The following is a 23948-nucleotide window of genomic DNA, read 5'->3' as shown; positions in this document are numbered from 1 at the left end:
AAAATTGTCCAAATCATCAGAATTTCAGCCTTTGAACAATAATTATGGTCAGATTTCTGGAGTCCTATAAAGTCAGATTGATTGGCAAACATTTGCTTTTACTTTGTGGGGGATCCTTAAAAACGAATTGGAATTCCCGGCAGATAAATCAGATGAACAGACTCTGGAATGACAAGGCACAAGACTTGAAGAGTAGCTGACGCTAACTGGTGCCCAACAGCCAGAGGGCCTCCGACTAGCCGCGGCGTCATGCAATACGATGACCCGCGTCAAAATGGCAGAAGCTCCAGCGGAGGACAGAAAAAAAGCTGCTCGGGTTTCTCATTCTCTTGCCGGTCAATAAATTGCACACGCAGCAGCGAGTGTTATTGGACGCTGGATGTTACACGCTGCACGCCTGATATACTTCCCGGCTACGCTCTGACCATTAACGCCACAAAAGTCCAGATTTACAGCTAGATTCCCGCGGCGGGAAAAGGCTGCACAGTAAATGCAAACGCGGATGTGCATTAAAGTGATTGGGAAAAAAAAAATCCTGACTTCAATCTTAATTGGATTTTGTGGCCGATTGAGTCATATTGAGCGTATTAATCACAGTGTATCAAAGTAGCGAGATAGGCTAGCTAGGCTAGCTAGGCTATAGCCATAGCGATGACTAGCAATACAATGATCTTAAAGTTAGCTCTGTTGTCAAATTAATTGTAGCTTTGGAGGCAAGATCATCCACAAAACTGTACAATACATCAGAGTTATATTTACGATTATTTAATATGATCAGGATATCATTACCAGACCACCAGGGGTGGGCAAATCCGTCGTTTCATCACCCAGTCATCTGCCTCTGTTTTTATACCCAGGGATGTGATTTGACCAAAGTGAAATTATCTGAGAATTTAGCCGGGGGTCTGGGGGCCGCTGGCACCCAGCTAGGTCCAGGGCAGCGCCCTGGTGGGGGGACTCATGGGTTTTCCGTGTTTTTAAGTACTTTCAATGCACTCGCATGACAAAGAAATAGATAAAACAACAGCATAAATTTTCAATTTCAGTTTTAGTCAACTCAAAATCAGTCACATTCAAAAACATTGGACTGCCTTTGCTTTTAAAAACTATCACTGAGAATATCATCATATCTAACTAATGTGATTACTAAGTTAACACATAAATAATGTTGAAGAGTTCAAATTTCATGAACAAATAATTGTATCATGACCAAATGAAAAGTAACTCATATTAGAGCATACCACAAATGTCTTTGTTATAGCAGAAGATGTTATCTGTCGGAGTCATGTGCATACACAATGAACTACTAAAAAAATAAATAAATAAATAAATAAATAAATAATTTTTTTTAAAAAAAATCGGAATTTTTTTTTGGGGGGGGAGATAAAAAAAAGCGGAATTCCGCGATTTAGTGGAAAAATCACATCCCTGTATACCTCTCACATGTCAGTCATTTGCTCTTCCTCTGCGAAAACTGTTTCTGCCCGTCCTCTGGGAACTTTGACGCATCGGCGATTTTCATCCCGCGACTACCTCTTCAACATCACTTCAGAGTCAAACGTACAATGGCGGCCCGGATGGACGGATGACGGATGTGTCACAGCGCGACATTTCCCGTGGGGAAAGCTGACAGCGAAACCGCAGCACTGCAGTTATCCTAAACAAGAGCAACCTTTGGCTGCGTTGGTGCGAGCGATGAGAGTGACTCACAGTTGATGACTCTCAGTGGATCAAACCAAATGGAACAAAGCGCCTTTGATGGTCTCGCAGACTCGTCTTGCCCGGACCGGTTACTGACCTCACCGTGACTTTTGGATTTCATTTCTACCCTTAAGACAAGTTCATTCCCATCATCATCCTCACCTCAGTGAACTCCGACAGTATTTCATAAATGATACAACTGTTGTTTGTCAGCGTTGCCCAGCAATCGTGCTTGACGGTTGTCAGATTGTGCCGCAGTCATTATTTAAACAATCAGCACTGACGAAGCCCTTGCAGTGGGCTACGTTGTTTTTGGGGCCAAATGATCCCGCCTCCATGTTGCCTCATTCACACAATGACAATGTGGCGTATGCTGCCACGCAACACAAGTTGCCAGCTCATTCGCACTCATCGGGGCCAACTGTGGCGCCGAGCTCTATAGTAGTTGAACGAGACTAAGCGGGGGAACCCAAGAATCATGTCAAAAATCTTATAACGCTGAAAAATCGCTGTGTAACCGTTTTAAATGTAGCATCGTGTTATTATTTTTGCCGACTACAAACCACTAGAACCACCAAAGGCCTAAGGTGAAATGTACATGTTAAGTCAGAGGTGGGAATCGAGGGCCGGAGTCCAGCAGGTTTTGCATGTTACCCTTCTCCAACACAGCTGATATATGATCAGCTCATCAGCAAGCTGTGCATAAGCCTGATGACAATCCTGTTGATTGGAATCAGCTTGTGTTGGAAGTGAGAAACCTCCAAAACCTGCAGGACCGAGATTGCCCACTTCTGTGTTAAGTGTTTGATGGACACGGTTTTAAATATTTCAACTAAAAACATGAACAATGTGTGATCCCTACTGCTTTATGTTAACCACTACACCAAATAAATAAATGTTATACTTAATATAAAATAGGGATGTCACGATTAATCGTATGATTTTCCATAGTTAACTTGCAATTAAATCACACATTTTGTGTCTGTTCTAAATTTACAATAAATAGATATGTTTCACGTTTTTAATACTCTTATCAACATATGAGTGGACAAATGTGATTACTTTATGCAAATGTATTATTGCAACTTTTCAAATTCAAGCCCAACAACAAATAAATTGGGAATGGACTGTATAACTATTACTGCACTCTTACTGTAAAACTAAACACACAACAAAACAAAAAGAATTACACACATTGTACATTTGAATACTAAATGCTAACGCACTAATGTTGACATTAAGTTCCAGTGCCCTCAACACCATTTCAAGTACAGTTTATTTATTTTTTTAAACGGTGCTAGGTTGAACAGTTGTGCTTACCTGCCAACTCTTTTGTAGTTTTACTTTCATCGTGATATCCAATTTTGTCTCTGTTATCTTTCACCTCAAAGCCTTTCACTCTTTCCTGGCCACCATTTTCATCGAAAACTGTTGACCAGGCGATTCTTCTTCGTTGGTGAATTGGCGCGCAACTTTCTTCTTCTGATCATTTAACTCACGTGCTTTAGGTGTGTGCACCACACTGCCCCTAAGAGGCCAAGATGAGCGCTAGAAATGTAATTTGTTTTCCTTTCAAATGTGTCTTGATTTGACTTTTTTTTGTTGGTTGCTGTGTGAAATTCAACCATGTGAACTATTACACTACCGAGGGGCCCCAAGCCTTTAAACGAGCCTTGATTTGACTTTCTTGGGTTCCAAATGGGACTTGGTTGAACATTTTATTTTATGTTTTGCCTTTAAATGTGCATTGATTGGCCCTTTCTTGCTTTGAATGGGCCTTGATTTATTTTCATTTCCCCTTAAAATGGGCGTTAATTTCACATTTTTGTCTTTTAATAGACCTTAAATACTCAGGGTTTTTTTGCCTGTCAATGGGTCTTGATTTGACTTTTTGCCTTTAAGTGGATGTTAAGGGGGGGGGGGGGGGTATGTTTGTGTACGGAGAGAATGGGTGCTGATGGGAGTGCATGGTTAAAATATTTACATTGTTTGGCTGTAATGGAACCCACTGAATCTTGTATTGTTACAGTCATTAGCATTTAAATGATGTACTACTATTTTGTAATACTTGACTGACAACTGTATTTAAATACAAACGGTTGCGTTTCAGAGTGCAGCACTACTGTAGCAGCAGCGCTGTGAGTCAGCTTCCCTGCCTCTGTCTGGTGTAATGGAGTCAAAGCGGGGGTGAAATAATGCCCGAGTTGGCAGTCAGGCATCAAGGCGCCCACATCCTGCTGGAGAAGGAAGCCAACAGGGAAGATGGTACAGCACTGCCACCTGCTGGACTACGACTAGAAGCACACCACGAGAAACCAGACTTTGAAAAACTTTTGGCTGTGAAGACGGCATTATTTTTCATAAACGACGTCGAGTTCAGTTATCTCAAATTTACTTTAGTTTTTTTTCTTTCTTTTTATGATCATGCATCATTCCGGACTCTTTTATTTATTTTTTTTACTTACAGAGTTGACTCAATAGTCCTACTATTGCCAGTCTTTTTTTTCTTTTTCTTTTTTTTACACATGTACTTGTACTGCAGCTCACAGACTGAGTACTTTCGCTACCTCTGTAAATGGTAAAAGTGATGTTTTGATTGGCAAACATGGTCAACAGATGCAAGACGACATAATAGTGCACGTGACCAATGCTGCTCTCTAGTGGTAATACAATGCAAGTTCAACTTGGATGGACTATTTAGGGCGGCTATTTATTTATTTTTAAAATTGTCAAAAGTACTAGTAGCATTCAACTGTCAACTAGTGTAGGGTTTTGCCTCACTACTGTACTAACATGTAGATGTTCTATTAATTAATGCACCCAGATTGAATGTCATTTCATGAAACTGGCTTGCTCTGAGGCCACTTGCGCTCGTGTCCCCCCCCCCCCCCCTTCTTAAAAAAAAGTGCACAAGGTTCATGGGGTGTGAGTGGAAGAGGCCACGTGCAGTAGATGGACATTTATTTCCTCCTGTCATTCTCGGGGGTACAAGCGAGGGTCTGGCTCCGGCACCCCTGGGGAACGGCTTGATGAATTGAACTGGCGGATTTATGACGGACCTGGCAGCTCCTCGACTTTGACTTTTTTCCTACGCAGTGTTTACAAAGTCCTCCGAGGGCCAGACCAAATTTATCAAAAAATATGAACAAGCATCCAACAAATTTTCATTATGATATATTACCAGCATTTGTGAATTCAATTTTTTTGCGCTTTTAGTAGCAATTCCACTTATAACGCATTGTTTTTTTTACAACTGCTCTATTGATAAAATTAACACAAGTTGTTAATAAAAGCATTACTTGTAGCAGTAAGTTATTTTAGTAATAATAATAAAAAATGCATGTAATGTTTGTTCGTAGTGATTGTAATAACTGTTGTGGAGGTGGTTGTTGTGCTAGTAGTAACAGAAATAGCAGTAGTCATACTAATAGTTCTAGTAGTAAAAGCATTAGTAGTTCAACTAGTAGTAGGAGTGATAGCAACAGTAGTAGTAGTGCTAGTAGAAATAGTAATACTAGTAGCTCTTGCACTTGCAAGTGATAGTAGTACAGGTAGTAATACTCACATTACTAGTAGAAATAGTTGAAATATTAGTACTTGTTGTACACAAAGTGTTTGTAGTAGTTACACTAGCTTGCGTGGAGCAGCATGGGGTTGAGTGCGGATTGTCCCAGCATAGGCGTTCACCGGGGTCAATCCGGGGTCGAGTCCGGTGGTCCGCTGTCCTCTCCTAAGTGTGCCGAGCCAGCGGCGGGATTGATGTGCGCTGAGATGGAGGCTGTGCAGCCAAAACATCATCAGGACCTCTCCTTGACTTCACATTCTTCTCGGGGGGTGGGGGGGGAGGAAGTGGGGGTCTGGTTTGTGAAATGTGTCGGGCGCCATGTCAGAATGCAAGGAACATGTTGTTTTTGTTTTGCTAGTATAAACAAACAGCTTGCTGCCATTACATAATTAGGAAATAGATAAATACTTTATTTCTAGAAATCTCTGCCAGTGTTTACATTTTCAAATGATCACGTCTAAGACATTCCTATAAATCACAATGTGCATCACTGGTGAACTATTTTTAGAAAAGGCCCGCAGGCAAATTATGGCGTCCTAGGGGGCACCGCGTTGGTGACCCCTGATGTAAACAATGAAACAAAACATCCATCATTATTCATTCATTGCTTCTGGTTTACATGACTTAGCCACCGGGGGGCAGTATTTTACATTCATGAAGACATAAACGATGATGACTTTCACAAGTACTACTACATTAAAAATGTACTTTCTAAAAAATTAAATAGCAAAAAAAAATAATAATAATAAAAAAAAATACAGAAACGTTAAAAAAATGCAAAGTTGAAAAAATAATCTAGAGGCTAGGAAAATAAAACCTTTGCAAAATCAATTTTGAATTTAAAAATTGAGCTATTTAATATTTTTTAATAACACAAATAAAAATGTTTTTAAAAAATCCTAAAAACAATAATAAAACTATTAAATAATGATATTAACATGGAAAAAAACATGAAAAAATTCACAAACGTTAAAAAATACAAAGGTGAGAAAATAGGTTAGAGGCTGGAAAAATAAAACCTTTGCAAAATTTTGAGTTTAAAAATTGAACTATTTTAATATTTTTTTAATAATACAAATAAAAATGTAAACTAAAACCTTTAACACAATTAAATAAAACTACTAAATAAATTCTTTAAGATTTTTTTTATCTTTAAAATGTACTACTTATTTTATCAAACAATTAGAAAACAAATATACATTTTTAAAACAAACCCTAAATAATACAAGAACAAGAGTAAACACAACTATTTTCATATGATAATAACCCGGTGTGTTTATTCAAGACTTACAATGTGCTTTAAAACAATCATATGCAACAATCTACATATGCTGAAGGCACGCACATGCACACACACACACACACACACATTGAGCCCCTTGGAGAAATTTTTGAGATTCTTGTTTGGCATTTGTCTCGCAGCGCAAGTGAGCAGCCGGCTGTAGAATTATGACACCACTTGAGTTGGGAAAGCGTTTTGAACCATTTTGCTCTACTCGTGTCATCCAAACAGCATTTGAACGCATTCCAACACGCTTGCTTGGGGGGAAAAGTCACGTTTCGATTATCGGTGTCCGTTAGCAGCCATGCTACCTGATAGCATCTCCTCGGAGCATTTACTTTTGAAATGTCTACGTGCAAGCGTACTGTGTACAAAGTGGAGCCAGTACTCGTTTGGAAAACATTTCATTTCCTGTCCTTGGCGTCGCAGGCAAACACTGCAAATCTCCTCATGAGAAATGACAGCAAATCATTTAATCGTCGGGCCCACGTTAAGATGGCCGCCGCGGCAACGTGGCTTCTTGTATGTGACTTTTAATGCGGCTGCGCGATGAAATCAGACTTTTCTTGAAGGAGCCCTGAGAAGAGACATTTCAATTTATTTGTCACTTCCTGCCCTTTGAGCTCAGCTTTTCCTTCCTACAGTCGAAGATGTTTTAAGGCTGTTTTGGTCACAGCAATGGCAACAATAAGCAGCAACTAGGTAAGATTAATTTATGTCTAAGATTTACAGGAAATACAAATACTGTACAAACAAATTGTGAAACTTGAAATAATGAAAAATACACACACAAAAAATTAAAAAGTTGAAAAGAATACTGAAATGATAAAATATATAACTGGAAGACACATTTTTAGTAATGTGAAATGTATTCACGACATGGCAATAAAACCCGATTCAGATTATGTCATTTTTAATCAATGATTTTTTAAACTGCAATGCAATGACACCATCTAACTATTTGTGCGGCCAGGTAGCGATGCTTATTATATTTTTGAATTTGTCAATATGGACCTTATGTGTTGTCAAAATATCCAGTTTTACTGCAAAGGTCATAATGTAAAATATGGCAACCCGATTGGGGAATGGGCAGGACTAACAATTTTGACAGTGGAGCTACAATTTACAATTATGTTCCTAAACGTATACCTCACATTGGCCAGCAGAGGCCAGTAGAGTAGCAGTTAATAATATGATGAGGCGCTTGAGGTGAACTTCGGGTGCACAAAGTTTACAGGAAGAGAAATGTGGGCCAAGTTAGTGAATAAGCCATTTGCTTGAGAGCACCTCTGCTAAATCTGTACTTTTTGCATTGAAAATATTTGTTGGACTGTAATGAAAGGTAAAAAAGAGCTATAAAAAAATAAATAAAAAAAACATTTGAGGTGAGTCTTAAGCGTCTTAACTCACTTTTCCAGCTCTGTCTCCCAGATGAGCGGCCTAATTCAGAAAAGGCCTCGTACCTCCCCCCCCCCCCCCGCCCCATTCCCCTGGTCGGGCTCCACATCAAAGTGCGGCGCTCGCTTCCACAGGAGATGCCTTTTCCTTTCCTCCAGCCTGCGTTATCGCTTATGATCGATATTAAACAGACGCGGCTCATAAATCACGCGGGCGGCGCGGCCCGAAAACCGCTTTCAAGTACCAACAAACTCTTGCGGTCGGACAGCAATTCACAGGCTGCTGCTGTCTTCTGTGTTTGCCAAGAGAGAGGAAGTCGGGCGGTATCACGCCAAACGTTCTGTAAATAGATAGGGGCCTACTGGTCGGCTAGCACACACGCACACACGCACACACATAGCCACTTGTGTCCACGTGCACTGACAGCCAGTCCATTTTCTTCCCAAAAACAAAAGTCCAACAAACTGCTTCCTGTGTGTGACAGTTTGTTTCTTTGGTTATTTCCACCCTTCAAACCGAGAAGGAGTAAAAAGCTTTAATGAAAAAGCCAGGCCACAAAGCAGGAGGCAGTCAGTGAGCGCCTCCCACTGGTGTTCTTTGGACTTACAAGTAGGGCAGACAAAAATGCGGAAGTCCCCAAAATGTCGTGGGAATCAGTCGCGTAGAAAGCTTCCGTCCACCCATGCATGATCTGCAGTGGAGACAAAATGATTGTATTTAAAAAAAAAAAAAATTGAAGCACAAAAGCAATAATTGTGAAATGGACATGGAAATGAACAATGTACAGTAAGTAGGCCTATCAACAAAATGTCACTTTTGTTGTTTTAGCTGTAATCAAAATATGTCAATCACAAAACTTCTAGGATAGCAGATTAATGCATAGATTTTATTTCCATCCATCCATCCGACCACTGTCATGAGGGAACGTGAGTGGATGAGGGATGGTGGACCCAAACGCAGGGAAACAGACGGCAAAACAGGAATCAAGTGTCATTCGTGGTGCTTTAATGAACCACAGGAAAAACGGTGAGCAGACAACCTTGACTTGACGGGACGGGACTGGACTGGTCGCCATGACTGGGCAGGACGTGACTAGACTGGTCGCCATGACTGGACAGGACGTGACAAGACTGGTCGCCGTGACTGGACAGGACGTGACAAGACTGGTCTCACCATGACTGGACAGGACGTGACGAGGACGACTTAGCTGTGACAAAGACAAGTCGACTTTGCTTGATGCGCGAACTTCCACACCTAGCATAAGCGATGCACCCACACCGACTGGACAAACACAACGGACCAAACACACCAACACCAATGAGACACACCTGGGGAAGGGAAGACACGTGCACACAGGTAGGTGTGGCCAGACACAACGAGACAAGGGAAGAAACCAGGAACACAAGACAAAAAGCACCAACCACAGACAAAAACAACAAGAAAACAAAATCTCAACCCCCACAGAACCGAAACATGACACCCAATGGGCTCTTTGCACAAATCCACTACTTCCTGAACTCGATACCGCTTCTTCATTTCCTGTCTTTCATGATTGGACAAACTGATTAATCCAGGTGTGCCTGGACATTGTCGTCGTGGTTACTGAGGTCAGGCACACCTGGATTAATCAGTTTGTCCAATCATGAAAGACAGGAAATGAAGGAGTGGTGCTGAGTTCAGGAAGTTGCACCCGCCCATCCATACTAGAGGCTGCCATTTTGCCGTAATACCGCCCTCTGGTGTCAACTGAAATTGACATCAAACTGCCCTCGGGCTCACATTGGGAATGTCACGCGTTCTAGGTTTGGTCTTGTGATTTAGCTGCACCGTTTGTGTTCAAATATTGGTTGTGTAAAGGCTACCACAAAATGGATGCTAGTTTCCTTAGCCTGTTTTGTAAGCCTGTCTATGGTGTTTTTCATTGCGAGTTAGATTACTGTAAGTTATTTAGTTTGGCTACACGTGTGTCTCTTCGTTTTATGAATTGAGTGACGGCTTGGATCGAAAAAAATAAATAAAAAATGGTAAGCTGAGTCACCACTGTAGATAATGAATTCTCACTTGACCCTGCATCTTTGATCATTTTTCAAGGATGCAAAGTGTCTTAAGCCATTCCAGGATTGCGACCCTCAACTCCCACTCCCTGGATGGAACGCAGCCTTCCGACAGGAGGAAGCGGCGTTTCCTCAGGACATCGCTTCGGATTCCTTCAAGGTCGCGGCAGCGCTGTGAATTGTTTGACTGGCGGAGATAAACCGCACCGTTTGTTTATCTGCGCTTCCTTGCACTGTTTGGTCACAAAGCTCTACGGAACGGCGATGCGGAACGTGCCACCGCCAACCCCCACCCCGCTCCCTTTCCCTGACTCGCTTTGTTTGTTTATTTTTTTCTGAGCCGCTATCTTTCGTCGGCGGCGGTGTTTGCTTTTCAGCTCGGAGGGGAAATTTGTTGAGTTTGTATCTACAAAATGGTGTTTTTGTGAGTTCCGCCGCTTATCTGCAGCCCTCCTGAGGAACAGGGAGCAACTGAGATGGCAGGAAATAGCGCTGCTTAATGTTCAATAGTCATGCAAGAGGACTCGGAGGTCAGAAGCTACTCGGAAGAGGATGGGGATAATTGTCAGGAATAGCGTGTATTGGGACATGCCCCGGTGAGTGACGTGGGAGTCGTTGAGTGAGAGGTGGCTGTTGTGACCTTAGGTTTTTAGAATCAAATTACTGCAGTTATTTAATTAATCGTTTCAGCCGGAGTGATTATGTTATTCTATAGTTGTATGTCATGGTGAGCTGAACTGACCCGAGGTTTGACAGTCCTATTTATAGCGCAATAATGTTATCTGTTATGAAGGAGGTAGGCTTGAGGTTGCTGTAGCCTACATTGTAACACGAGTACACGACCCCCCCCTCCCCCACCCTACACCACCTCTATCCTCTCTGCTATTAAGTGACAGCTTGACTAGGAAAACACATTGTTGTCATGGAACAATGGAGTGCAGGAAGTTGGCCTAATCCCGTGTGTCCACGCAACCAGATCAACTTCAAACCGCACAAACAAACAAACCGATCCTGCTCTTGTCACGACAGGCTACAAGTCTAACGTTTTGCCAAACTATTAAAAACACAAAGTGCTGCAGCTAATAAATGACGTTTGACTCTTGCAGGTGAGGGATCGTAAAACAGCTGAACAGATTCAACAGATAATTTCACACCGCCTGTTGAAGACCAGGATTTTACACCCTTCACTCTGAGTTGCAGTTATATATATTGTCCACTCCGATCTATTTGGTAGTTACATATTTTTAGAGTGTTTGCAGGATCTCTATGTGAAAGATGAAATTGTTGCGGCAATATCCAGCGTTGGCTGGGTTCTGTTTAAAAGGCAAAGGTATGGCTCTGATGGATTGATTTTTTTACTTTTTTTTTGCAGAATCACTGTCTGAAAGAAGCTATTTGCCTTTATTCACTGGGTTCCGTGTTAAAAAGCAAAGGTGGCTTATCACGAGATCTGGTAGTATGACTCGGATGCACCAATTTTGCCGGATCTCTGCGAAAGAGATCTTTGTTCTGCATTTTCGCGGTTCTTTGTTAAAAGACAAATGTGGTCCATTGTGGGTGTTCCCTTGGTATGGGCCCAATTTTGCAAGCACTCTATGTGAAAGAGAATTGTATCCTGGATTTACTGGGTTCTGTGTAAATGACAAATGTAGTTTATTATGGGATCTTGGGATCTGATGCGCCATTTTTTTTTTCAGGATCTCTGTATGAAAGAGGCCTTTTGTGCCTCCTGTGCAAAAGGTGGCTGATTGCGGATCTGCTGTTATGACCCTGATCAACTATTTTGCTGGCTCTCTGTGTCAAAAGACTAAGACGAGAGGGAATAATCTCCTTAAATAAGGACGTTGACGGGAATTGTGAATCAGCGACGTGGTTCAAAGTGAGTGCCGAAGCCAAAATCTTCAACAAGGACTTGAAAAGGCCAGCAGGGGGGCCCGTCTTGGTCATTATCCCGGTGGCTCCGAGCAGCACCTCCTTCTCGCAAGCTTTCAGAAGCCCACCCAGAGCTCCTCTGGCTCGCAGCTGTTTGAAGTTGTAAAGTTGAATTTGAGGAAAAAAAATCCAAACAAACGCACGTCTCCTGCCAACTTTGCCGCACGCAGGAATCTATTCCTGGAAGGAGGCAAGAGCGACAGTGGTGGATTAAAAGGTGAGAGAGAAAAAGAGCAGAAGCTCTTTAATTAAAAAAAAAAAAAAAAAAAGTCCTTGGTCCCGGCCTCCCTGCTTGGTACTCCTCCAGGAGTGATACTTCATGAAACACACTGACAATGGCTCAGTGGAAGAAGTCACCCTTAATGCTCCTTTTGATCAGACGCAAGCTTTTGTGCTACACATTCTTCCCTTTTGCTTGCAATGCGCTAAGTTGGGAATGATTAGTGTCTGCGGACAAATCCCCTTATTTCATTCCCCCTTCTTCTACGGATGCTTCTTCACAGCCATTCAGCTTAGCATAATGCTGTGTCGCATTACTATCCGACGCTGTCATCCATTGACTTTTCTTACACCTGACCACGTGAATACGGTGGCGGTCCTCGGTTTCAGGACTGCACAGACGGTTTGGAGGTTACACTCAACAAAAAGTAGCCCGTTGATTTTATATTTCAGGTCTGAAAGTGTTATGACTTGACTACTGCTTTAAAATATACATATATAGTGGAAGTCAACCTTAAACATTTCTTGACAATAATATGTTATATGTGACCTCTGGGGTGAGGTGGGCGTGCCAACTACTTAAAAAAAAACAAAAAAAACATTCCAGTTGTTGCTACATTGTGGCGGCGCAAACGCATCCTGAGATCTTTGATCCCATGCAGCTGAAACTTACAGAGCACAAGATTGACTATCACCACGTTGGCCCTTATTCCATGCAGACGGAGCGAGCGTGCGCACGTGTAAACACGCATTCCATCGTACGCGCGCACGTGAGTCGGCGGATTTTCCAGCAAGAAGGCAGTCGTCTTGGACCACTTGAAGCACTTCCTCCTTTATCTGAGGGAGCTCTAGATAACAAGCTGATGCCTTCATGCTTCCACCCTCTCCCCCCACGCCTGAGTGCACCGAACAAGGGGGGAAACCCGCATCTTGTGCCCCCAAGCCTTCCGTCCCCAAAACTTATCTCCAGCTGTGTGATGTGGGAGCCGGGCTGAAGATAAAATCATTAATTACGTGGTTTTGTTCAGTGCGCGCGGCTGCACAGTTTGACACGCTACAACGAGAGGCTTCTATGGAGAGCGATAACGGCCCGGGGAAATAACGCGGCGCAAGCACGCAAATGAGCGACCCTGCGATATAGTCGTTAAAACTGGGGCTCTCAAACTGGGGCTCTCAAAGTGGGGCCCCTGGCTGGCCCAATGGGAATCCGTGAGCAGAAGATTTGGGCCGCAAAAGGATTTGCCATGAATTATGCCATATCATTTAATAACTCATTAATTCACTGAAGCAACTCCATTCTCACCCGGCTTTTTTACTGGATTTTGACTGATTTTGCAAATCACACAGAACATTGTGTTCTATTGCTATAAAAACATGGAAAAATAAAAATTAGAGTCTTTTCTTTCACCCAAAAAAAAGTATATTTGTATCTGTTTTGCAGGAATTGGCATTAGAATCTAGCTAAGTTTCATCAATATTCACATTCTTGTTGAAAACACTGGCAAAAAGGGCAACAAGACCCTGGCTGATCTCTTATACTCTGCTGCCACCTGCTGGTAGTTTTTGTACTACCATTGCTTTAAGCCACCTCTTTATACCAAAGCCTTCTATATACTCTTACATATATATATTTTTTTAAATAAAAACAAAAAACATAAAAAAAACGTATAAATACGTTTTTGGGAGTGAAGAACACCTTATTTTAAAAAAAAATGTTTTACATGTTATTGGGTGTGAATGAGAAAAATAAAGTATTTTTACAAGAATAATAGATTGAGAACTCCTGCTTTGAAAATAAACTAGCCATTCAGATAATCTACAAAGTCGGCCATCTTGATCACGATCAGTCAATCTTTTAGCAGTAATCATTAAAACTTGCAGCCAAATTAAAAAACTTAATCCCAAAACATTCACGAAGTTAGATGGTTAAATTTACAACAGCTATACAAGAATAAAATAGAATTGAATGTCATCAATCTGGATTTCATTCTTATCTAACGTTGACTGTTTATGTTTTCATGTTGAAAATAAACGTTTGTTTGCCTCTCATCAAGTGGCTCTTGTATAATGCGCATAGAAAGGTTGAGGGCATACGTATACATGCCAGAGCGTGTCAGGGCCCGCAGGCGGCGTTGCCGTTAGCTGCCGAGTGTTAGCGAGTTCATGTCCGATCCGCCGCGGACAGAAACAAATGGCGAGGGGCTTCTAGCGGAGAAGAAGACCCTCTGACTGACACGATGAAGTAATCCCTTCCCGTAATTAAAGGATGAGGAGAGATCAAAGCACAAGTGTTAAGAAAAGAACATCCTTGTAGGATTTAACGCCGGCTAATAATATCGCCTTGTGATCTTCCCAGGCCAGAAGGAATTGCAAATGACAAAATGATTGGCTGATAGCCAGGAGGGTAAAATATGGCCCGTGGGCCACATAGGTTCCACTTTGTTCTTTATCCGCCCCCTTGCATGGAAAGTCGGGCTTTTGTTTTCGTTTTAGAACAAAAAGTCTAGAATTACAAAATCCTACTTTTTGTTCCAGAACAAAGGCACCGTATTATAAAAATCAAGTTGTGTGATTTTTTTTGAATTCACTTTTAAAATAGAACATTCTCACCTCCTTCAATTTCAACTTAGAAAAATATAATTTTAATCATATAAGAATACTATATAACTTTTTATCTCAGCAAAGTATTTCCTTGTGTCTGTGACGGATTATAACGTGTTTGTTTTTTTATTTGTTGTAAATAGTTAACTCATTCACTCTCAGCCATTTTCACTGAAGCAACCCACTTCGCTCCCGACTGTTTTGCTGGATTTTGACTGATTTTGCAAGGCCCACAGAATATTGTGTTCTATTGCTATAGAAACATGGAAGCTACCAAAAGAAAGATTAGAGTGTCTTGTTTCTTGGGGTGGAGGAGGACAACAACTGAACAACACACAACAAATAGTGCTGGCAAACAGAGCGGAGGTTCGATTCCCAACCCTCAGAACTGTGAGGCAAACATGCTAACCGCTAGTCCAACGTGCAGCCTTTTGAAAAGATTTGCTGTTTTTCCGACTTAACCTAGGGGCTAAAACACACCGTCTTCATTTCCTCCCCCCTTTGCTCCGAGCACTGACGGTGTTGATCTGGGCCTCCATTGCCGCGTGTCAATCAAGCGCTCAGCAGGTACAGTAGATATCAGGGCGGGAGGCGGAAGCGGCCTGATGTAAAATAAACATTTCAAGCTCAAGAGAAAGCACGACGAGGCTGGCGGTGGGCGTGAGTGCAGCTGCGAGCTTGGGTGGGACGGCCGGGCTCTCCCAGAACGTTCTGTTATTTCCACATCAGGGACTTTTCTTTCAAACTCAACGCTGCGCTTTCACGGACAGCCGCCCGCGGGCCCTTCTTCTTCCTTTTACCTCCGCGGATGCCTTTTGTGCACGCCTGACCCCTTTATAGTCTCGCAATATTGGTTTAGGAACAAAAGCGACCTGCTTAATTCAATAGAGCACCTTTGCCAATAAAACTGGCGGGTGCGCTCGCTGTGTGTGTGGCAGGAGGCGCTGTTTTCATTGTGTAGCCACCCCAGGGGACAAATGACAAGCTACATACCACATGGGGCAGGGAAGGAGATTTTGAGTGAATATGACGGATATTACAATCAACAGGAGGCAATGAGGCAACAATTCCCAACCACTATGTGGCGTGAAACTTTTAAAGTGAGCAAAAGTATTGGGACATGAGACTGTTTGGTGTTTCTAGTTGGTCAGGTGTTGCCTTTGAGCTTGTAAACATTAGCTAGTGCTTGTTTTTGGCTTTGAGTTTCACCTGTGAAAACAGCATTTGCTGCAGAGAAGGCAAATAAATATTGGTCCAAAAAGTAAAAGCCCTGCCACAGTTTGGTTTTAGCCCTTCGTGCTAGCTAGCTAGCTCCCTAGCAGGTTAACGAGCACCCAGGGAGCTAGCTAGGTAACTAGCTAGCTAGCACCTTGTGCTAAAGCCAAACTGTGGCAGGGTTCCTGGATTTGACACCTCTGATGCTATTAAACAAACATGAAGACCAGAGAGCTGCCTAAGGAAGAAAAGAAAAACATTTTGAAGCTGAAAGAAAAGGGGAAATCGATCAGAGCTATTGCACAAACAATTGGCATTGCTAACACAACAACTTGGAATGTCCTGAAAAAGTAAGAAGGCCTTAAACTGGCCAAGTCAATCACCAGACCTTAACCCAACAGAGCACTATTTTACCTATTCAAGAGGAGACTGAACAAAGAAACTCACAGGAACTAATAAGAACTGAAAGAGGTTGCGGTAAAGGCTTGGAAAAGTCTAACAGTCTTGATTAGCAAGTGAGGGTTATGCCACCAAATATTAAATGTTAATCACTCTGTCTGTTCCAATACTATGAAAAATGGATGGCTTCAAAAAGAAATCATTCCATTCAAAAGTATGTTACTTACTGCACACCCAAAATGGAAGTAACTGCTAATAATCAGAGTCAGATGCTCAAACCTTGAGCATTTGCATGGGCAGGCGGGTGTCACTGGGTGCATCAGTATTGACGACCAGCCGCTGAAAGGTGTTGCTCTGCATCCCCGTGAACTGTCAACAACAGTTCATTAGCCAATCGGTCCATGTGCTCTATTCATGCTTTGCCAATTGCCAAAGTATATTGTACAGTTCAAGATGCACCAAAAGCATGACAAAATCATACACTTTTGACAATGAGTCTGCGTAATGTCGAACACTAACAATTCCATCAAAACTTAGCAAGCTAAGAACAAAAAGTGGGCGAACAGGTTGGTTTTTCAGTGAATACCTGACAATAGGATCCACAAAAAATATATATGCATATTAGGGGTGTCAAAATTAGTGCGTTAATTTAAAGTTCCTTTAACGCCACCATTTTTTTAAACACACAATTAAAGACCGCCCCTTACTTTGAAAGCCTGTATTGGGGGAATTCAAGTCGCAACGCAGCACACATCAAAATTTAGCAGTAATAAATGTAATACTAATGCATATATTTGTAGAGACTGGGGTTCAAGTTGTATTTTACAATTTTAAATATGTGCAGAATTTTACAAGTTACGTCATATTAAAGATTAGATAGCGCTTAGTATGAAAAGAAAAATTCACAAATGCAATTATGCCATCTAGTGGCAATGATCTCAACACAAATCAATATCTCACACTTTTTTTTTTTTTAAGTACATCTTTTGAATTCTAACTAAATTTTATGAATTATTATGAAATTACTGGATCAATGACTAAAAGATGCAGCCATATATCTATTAGTTTAACATTATTTTTCCCACTTTTATGTTAACAAGAGAATGAAAACTTACAACAGATATCAAATTTGCGATTAATTGTGAGTTAACTATTGAAGTCACCCATAATCTATATAAAAAAATATTTGTAGAGACTGGGGTTCAAGTTGTATTTTACAATTTTAAATATGTGCAGAATTTTACAAGTTACGTCATGTTAAAGATTAGATAGCGCTTAGTATGAAAAGAAAAATGCACCAATGTCTTACAAATGCAATTATGCCATCTAGTGGCAATGATCTCAACACATATAAATATCACACTCTTTTTTTTTTTTATCTTAAGTACATCCTTTGAATTCTAACTAAATTTTATGAATTATTATGAAATTACTGGATCAATGACTAAAAGATGCAGCCATATATCTATTAGTTTAACATTATTTTTCCCACTTTTATGTTAACAAGAGAATGAAAACTTACAACAGATATCAAATTTGCGATTAATTGTGAGTTAACTATTGAAGTCATGACACCCTGACACCCATAATCTATATAAAAAAAATAATAAAAGTCCAGTCTTGACTTCAAGCACGCTTTCCTTTGTCTGTTATAGTGTCAAATCATGCATGTGCGTGTTAGAGTAAACGCAGGCATCTCTGCAGGTATCTGCCTTCACCCCCCCCCCCTCCCCACCCCCCACTCAGCTAAAGTTGTCACATCGCCTTGGGGTAACGCACGTCAACGGCGGGAGCCCGTTTTGAGGGGCTTTGACACTCGCAGCGCTTTGAGGATGCACATGCCCCCCCAAACAACCCCCCCCCGCCTCCCCCCTCGGCGAGAAACGTTTATTGGCGTGGGGGGCCAAACATGAAGTGGGGAAGAAGGGGGGAAAAAAAAGAGAGCTGCCGGCTGTCAGAGGCTGTAAATGGTGATTTTGTTTCACTTCCCTTCAGAATCAAAGCGTCATTGAAGCCTGTCCAAAAGCAGCATGTTTGGCCCTGCCACCAGGAAAGACAGCCGTGTTATTTATTTCGTAGCTGGAGGTTGTTCTCTGCGAGGTGTTGATGGAGCTTCACATGCCGCGCTGCCGTGCCGCGACGGACGTGTGCACTGCAGCCCCCCCCCCCCCCCCCACCCCTCACCCTTTACAGACAAAACCCGCTCTTTTTGGTGGGCGTTGCTCATCAATGCGGCTGGAATGCAACGGCAGCTAAGTGCATGCCCGCTGGCTTTTTTTTATCAGCCTGTCACATTAATGAAATACAGCGCATGTCGAGATTGCTCAACGTCCGCTTCAACTTTTAAACTTGTCTGGCTACGGCTTAATGATGTAAGCGTTAAATGGAGCATTCAAGTCACCGGGGAGGCTGCGAGGCAACAACCACACAGCGGTAGTGTCGTCTCCAAAGCATGCTCATATAAGGTGAAAAAGTTTTGGGGGGGGGGGGGGGGCTGCAAAGATGGTCGCCACTCACCACCGCGCTTTGACATTTTATTGAAGAAATGCGCTGGCTGTTAGGCTGCGGCAACTGTGATGATCAGACTTGCTTAAGTCATGCCTCGTGCAAGACCTCAAACACACACACACCCATGAGATCATTTTATGGAGGTTTTTTTTTAATGGGGGGGGGGGGGGGGGCGCTGTCTTGATGTTCTAACATACACAGCAGCTCAGTATTTAGCGTTGAACAATTCTGCAATGTGAGGTTTCTTAGACAGGGGAAGTTTGAAAATCAAACCAAATTGTCTCCTGGATGCTAGTGCGCTACTCAGGCTGGATCTTCTGTTGGTAGGAGCCCAGGAGGGTCATGAGAAGGGGGAGAAAAAAAAAGGTATGCAAAATAGGGGGTTGGTTGGTGATATATATTTTTTTCCCAATTGCAAAATCATGTAGAGTGCAAATTTTCAATCTAGGGACAAACTGTTGCTACCAAAAACATTTCAACATGCTAGAATGGCATACGTAAGTTTAAAACAAAACAAAACAAAACACAATGCTATTGTTAACATTAGCTACCGTATCTCATTGCATTTAACTTTGTAACACTTACTTTTAATGTAACCATAACTCATTTGTGATTCATAAAATTAATTTGTTGAGTATTTGTAGAAAGAGGTAAAATAACATTAAAAAGCGACACTGTTAAAACAAAAAAAAGTGCTGGGTGAACCAAAAATTTCAAAGGAACAAACTTTAATAACATTTTAAGATGAGCAATTCAACTAAATGTTTGAAATTGTGCTTTTGTAAAAATTGGCTTTCCTTCATATCACAACAAAGAAATAAGAGTTTACAAGAACAGTTGCTCCTTTCATTGAACCCCAACTTAAAGATATCGATTAAAAACAACTTGCTTGTTTTGTTGCCATAAGTGTCAGTAAGTTACATTTTTTAAATCACTGCTTTAGGCCAAAAAATAGAAGCTGTGTCTTAAGCTTTGAAAACAAACGAGGCTGCTGTCAACATTTGGAATGAGAGTCGCATAAAAGCGACATCATTTAACAATCTAACAACATTTGGGTACATTTCCAATCTGGAATTCTGAATCACCCAACATCAGAGATATCAAGTCTTGCGAAATGTAAAGCAAGTATTTCCAAATTGTATATTTTTTTTTCCCCCTCTTCAGACACCAAACAACATAAACAATTATTTGTTTAATTGGTATAAAGAAATAAAACTCTTTTCACGGGATAAGGATAATAATGGATTTAGCATTGCATAATGCTAATTCAAAACTGACAAAATAAGATGTTTTGTGTCAGTATTATTGTTTGGTTTGGTTTCGACACATAATTAAAACTGAGGGATACGACTGTGGGGATTTGGATGGAAGCGACTGTTATTATGGCTTCGGAAACTCTTTACCAACTGTTGGTAAAAAACAGTCTAGGAAACAGATAACTGTCTCCTGCTGCAAAGCCTTGACATTGTCCCCCCCCCCCAAAAAAAGGAAGGCGGGGGCGGGGATGACAACCACTTGTTTGTCAACCCAACCACCCGCTCCAAGCTAATCCCTGCATTTGGATTTTAGTCACTCATTTAATGATTTCCTCATTTGACGTAGGAAAAAAAAAAGGATGCATTTTATATGGCATGGAAAAACTCCCCATGATTGCGCCTGCCTGCATAAATGGACATTTTAAGTTGCATGTGTGAATGGAGGACGATGAGTAAAGCAAGTGACACTCAATGACATTTTTTCCTTCTTCTCTACTACCACCTGAAATGTTTGTTCCCTACCAAAGCCTACAGTTACCTGGCTGCCTTTCTCGCTTTGCGAGGAGCAACCAACAAGTCGCGTCATGCCGCTCGTCCCATTATTACCGGCATTATTATAAAGAAGCCTTCCTATCGCTCTCGTGTTGATTTACCCCGCTTGTGCCGCTCGTTCCTCGAGGGCTTCGCTGCGGTCAAAGGCATTTCCTACAGCGCGGAGGCAAAGGTGGCACAGAAAACACACACGAGTGCAGTAACAAACTCATTCGGGTAAAACTGCGCATGTCGCACCTCACGACAACATGATTTTGTTTGCTGATAAAAGCTAGGTAACAAGCAGAGTAACTTATCTATCGAGCTATCAATCAAGCTAGTCTGATAGCTCAAAAGATCGTTTGATTAATAGTTTGACAGATTTACATACAAAACAGCTAGTTAGCTAAATTGATCCATAACACGATAATTTGATAGTAGGGATAGACCGATAATCGGTATTTTGCAGAATATCAGTATCGGCTTTTTTTCTAAATTTGACGGCCGATAAAGAGTAAAGCTAAAACCATTTTTAATCTCAGGGAACTATTTATTTAAATTTTCAGTTAGCTTTATAAGATATGCTGTTGACCCTGGGAACCTTCTGAACCTTTTGTTTTTATTTAACATTAAAACAAAGAAATGTGAAAGTTTAAGATTTCAGGTATTTTTACATTTTGAAAAAAAAAAAAAATACTGTAGAAAACAATAGCGAGCTATGGTATTTACTTATTTAAGTTTTCTTGAACATTTTTAAGACATACTGAAAACCTTTATATTAAACATTTATTTTTTTTAGAAATTTAAAATGAAGTCTATTGTTCAGGACAAAAAAAACTAACATTTTCACCTTTTGAAACATATTTTTTTTTAAAAAAAGGACAATATCACCACCCCATTTTTTTTATTTTTTTTTTTACTGAAGATGAATATCGCCTTCAAATATCAATATTTTTCACCATGGCGTGAATATTGTACGATATAAAAGCATCTATCCTACGATATAACCCTTCTGAAAAAGTATTTTGCCTTACTCTCCAGGCAAGACCAAGCAAGCCACACTTAAACCAGCTGTTATATTAGTGTGACAGTTGGATTGAGCGTCAATCGATTAGTCGTGCCTGGAGAGTGAGCCACTCAGATGACGTGATAACGAGCAGACTTGTTACTGTTGCGCTGGTCACTTGTGAGCGGAGTTGTGCAGCGTTCATGTGTAACAGGTGCAAGTTGGCGCTGCGCGGACGTAAACCTCACTCCTCAGGAGTCTTAACTCGTTCACTCCCAGCCATTTTCACTGAAGCAACCCCCTTCGCTCCTGGCTGTTTTACTGGATTTTGAAGGATTTTGTAAGGCCCACAGAATATTGTGTTCTATTGCTATAAAAACATGGAACCTATCAAAAGAAAGATCAGAGTATCTTCTTTCATCAGGAAAAACAAGTATATTTTTTTAATGGTATAGTATGAAATGTATAATTATTTTGACATTGAAAACCCTTTTGTAGTCTTTTTTGTAACTCATTCCCTCCCAGCTATTTTCACTGAAGCAACCCCCTTTGCTCCCGGCAGTTTTACTGGATTTTGACTGATTTTGCAAGGCCCACAGAATGTTGTGTTCTATTGCTATAAAAACATGGACCCTACCAAAAGAAAGATTAGAGTCTCTTCTTTCATCAGAAAAAAAGTATATTTGTATCTGTTTCTGTTTTGCAGCAATTAGCATTAGAATATAACTACGTTTCATCATTATTCACAAATCTGTTAAAAACAGGTTGATCTCTTATACTCTGTTCCCACCTGCTGGCCGTTTTTGTAATAACTACCATTGCTTCAAGCATTCTCTTCAGTTCAGAGGCTCCATCAAAGTCTTCTGTGTGCTCTAGCAAAAAAACAAAACAAAAAAAATGTATAAATACATCTTTGGGAGCAGGGTCATGTTTAAACTAGAACATATTTATATGTTTTTGGGAGCAAATGAGTTAAGAGGCATCGATTGCTCACTTAACGAGGGGATGGTGTTAGCGTGGGTTCGAGCCTCAGGCAGGAGATTGTGCCTCTTCTCAGCAAACTGCGGGGGTTTACTGTAGTTAAAAAAATAAATATATAACCCCTGACCAAGTGCTCAGAGACAACTAAGGGAACCAACTAATGACTCTCCTTATCTCAGGGCGTTTTTATTGTAAAATGTTCTCTTCTTTTAACGTCAACAACAGGCGCAGAAGGGGCCTTTGCCCCAGCTGTTCTCCATCACCAAGTGTGGATTGCCGAGTGAGGCTGTAGGCCGAAAGGTTGAGGATTCAAAAGCGCTCTGACAGGCGGCTTTTTGGACGGCCTCATGAGCCTTGTCGCTTGTGACGACTTTTGTGAATACAGAAAAGCGGAGGCACAGCTGAGCATGCTAATCGAGTAATTGTGCTGCTGGGATTTCAGCAGATTGGAGCCGGAAGCCCCAACACAACACAAACTCCCACCACGGCCACCTCCTAACCCTTTCCAAACCAAACCTCTCCACCAGCAAGCAACCGAGCCTACAATCTCGCCTGCCAACCGACAGATCCCTCATTGGGCGCCGTGAAAGGAAAGCCTTGTGCATCAACAAATCCCGAAGAGCAGACAAAACATATCATTGAACGCTGCGCAGCTTTCACACATGAAGAAATCTGTCCTCGGTCTGGAGGCATTTGATCGGTTCATTTGGACTCCCACGGGGCCCCCCCCCCCTCCTCTTCCTGAGTGCAGCTGCTTCCATTCTGCTCATCTGTTTTTGTGGGGCGGCGTCCCGTCCTGGCGGCTGTCGCTTCAAAACAACCAAGCGTCAAAAAGGTGACGGAATGCTGCCCGCTTTCAACCACCATGACCGCTTTTGCGTGGCAACTGTTTTCCCAGACCTGAATCTAACATTTTCACTATAATTAGTTAGTTTTGTATCCATAAAATGTAGTTTCCGTTTTTTAAAAAGCATTTTCGTTTTTATTTTATTTTAGTCATTTCGTTAGTCTTAGTTAACTAAATTAACCCTGGTTAGATGCCAAATGACCTCAAAGCAAAGGGTGGGGGAGCAATCTAAATCAGAAGGAAATAATTCAAGGCAGTACCAGATATCCCTAGTAATGATGCAAAATCAGTTTCTTTGAATTTACCACCAGAGTGGCTCATCATCCCATTAGGGGCTTGGGGCTACGACCATTGTCAAAAATGTCCAGACTATTATTAGCTTGGTCTGCCTAAGTATTTATTCATCTCCAAACAGTATCAATTTTTGGACCGTCGTCGGAAAGCACCAGAACA

At 41.4% G+C, this 23948-nt stretch overlaps 1 protein-coding gene and 1 long non-coding RNA gene across 7 annotated transcripts in view; both read right to left on the bottom strand.

Annotated features, from left to right (window-relative positions):
• The window catches only part of LOC144058843 (uncharacterized), a 50413-nt gene extending 47252 nt beyond the window's left edge, over window positions 1-3161 (bottom strand). The window contains exon 1 of the long non-coding RNA XR_013295496.1: window positions 3022-3161. This is a non-coding gene — a long non-coding RNA (uncharacterized LOC144058843). The remainder of the gene's footprint in view (window positions 1-3021) is intronic.
• A 3360-nt stretch (window positions 3162-6521) lies between these two features.
• Window positions 6522-23948, bottom strand: part of LOC144059307 (uncharacterized) — a 76744-nt gene continuing 59317 nt past the window's right edge. For 3 of the 6 annotated variants that reach the window (XR_013295624.1, XR_013295627.1, XM_077578299.1), the window contains 2 exons: window positions 8986-9153; window positions 6522-8637 (listed from right to left, as the gene is read on the bottom strand). Coding sequence is in view for 2 of the 6 variants with exons in the window: in XM_077578299.1 (XP_077434425.1) it covers window positions 9150-9153 (4 nt within the window). In the remaining 4 variants the exon portion in view is untranslated. Of the gene's footprint in view, window positions 8638-8985; window positions 9154-11951; window positions 12113-23948 lie in introns of those variants that run through there. The other 3 variants (XR_013295625.1, XR_013295626.1, XM_077578298.1) reach the window with 2 other exon arrangements.

This window comes from Vanacampus margaritifer, chromosome 10 (assembly GCF_051991255.1).
Source record: "Vanacampus margaritifer isolate UIUO_Vmar chromosome 10, RoL_Vmar_1.0, whole genome shotgun sequence".
In the NCBI taxonomy this organism is placed as follows: Eukaryota; Metazoa; Chordata; class Actinopteri; order Syngnathiformes; family Syngnathidae; genus Vanacampus; species Vanacampus margaritifer.
This window is presented reverse-complemented; position numbering and strand designations above follow the sequence as displayed.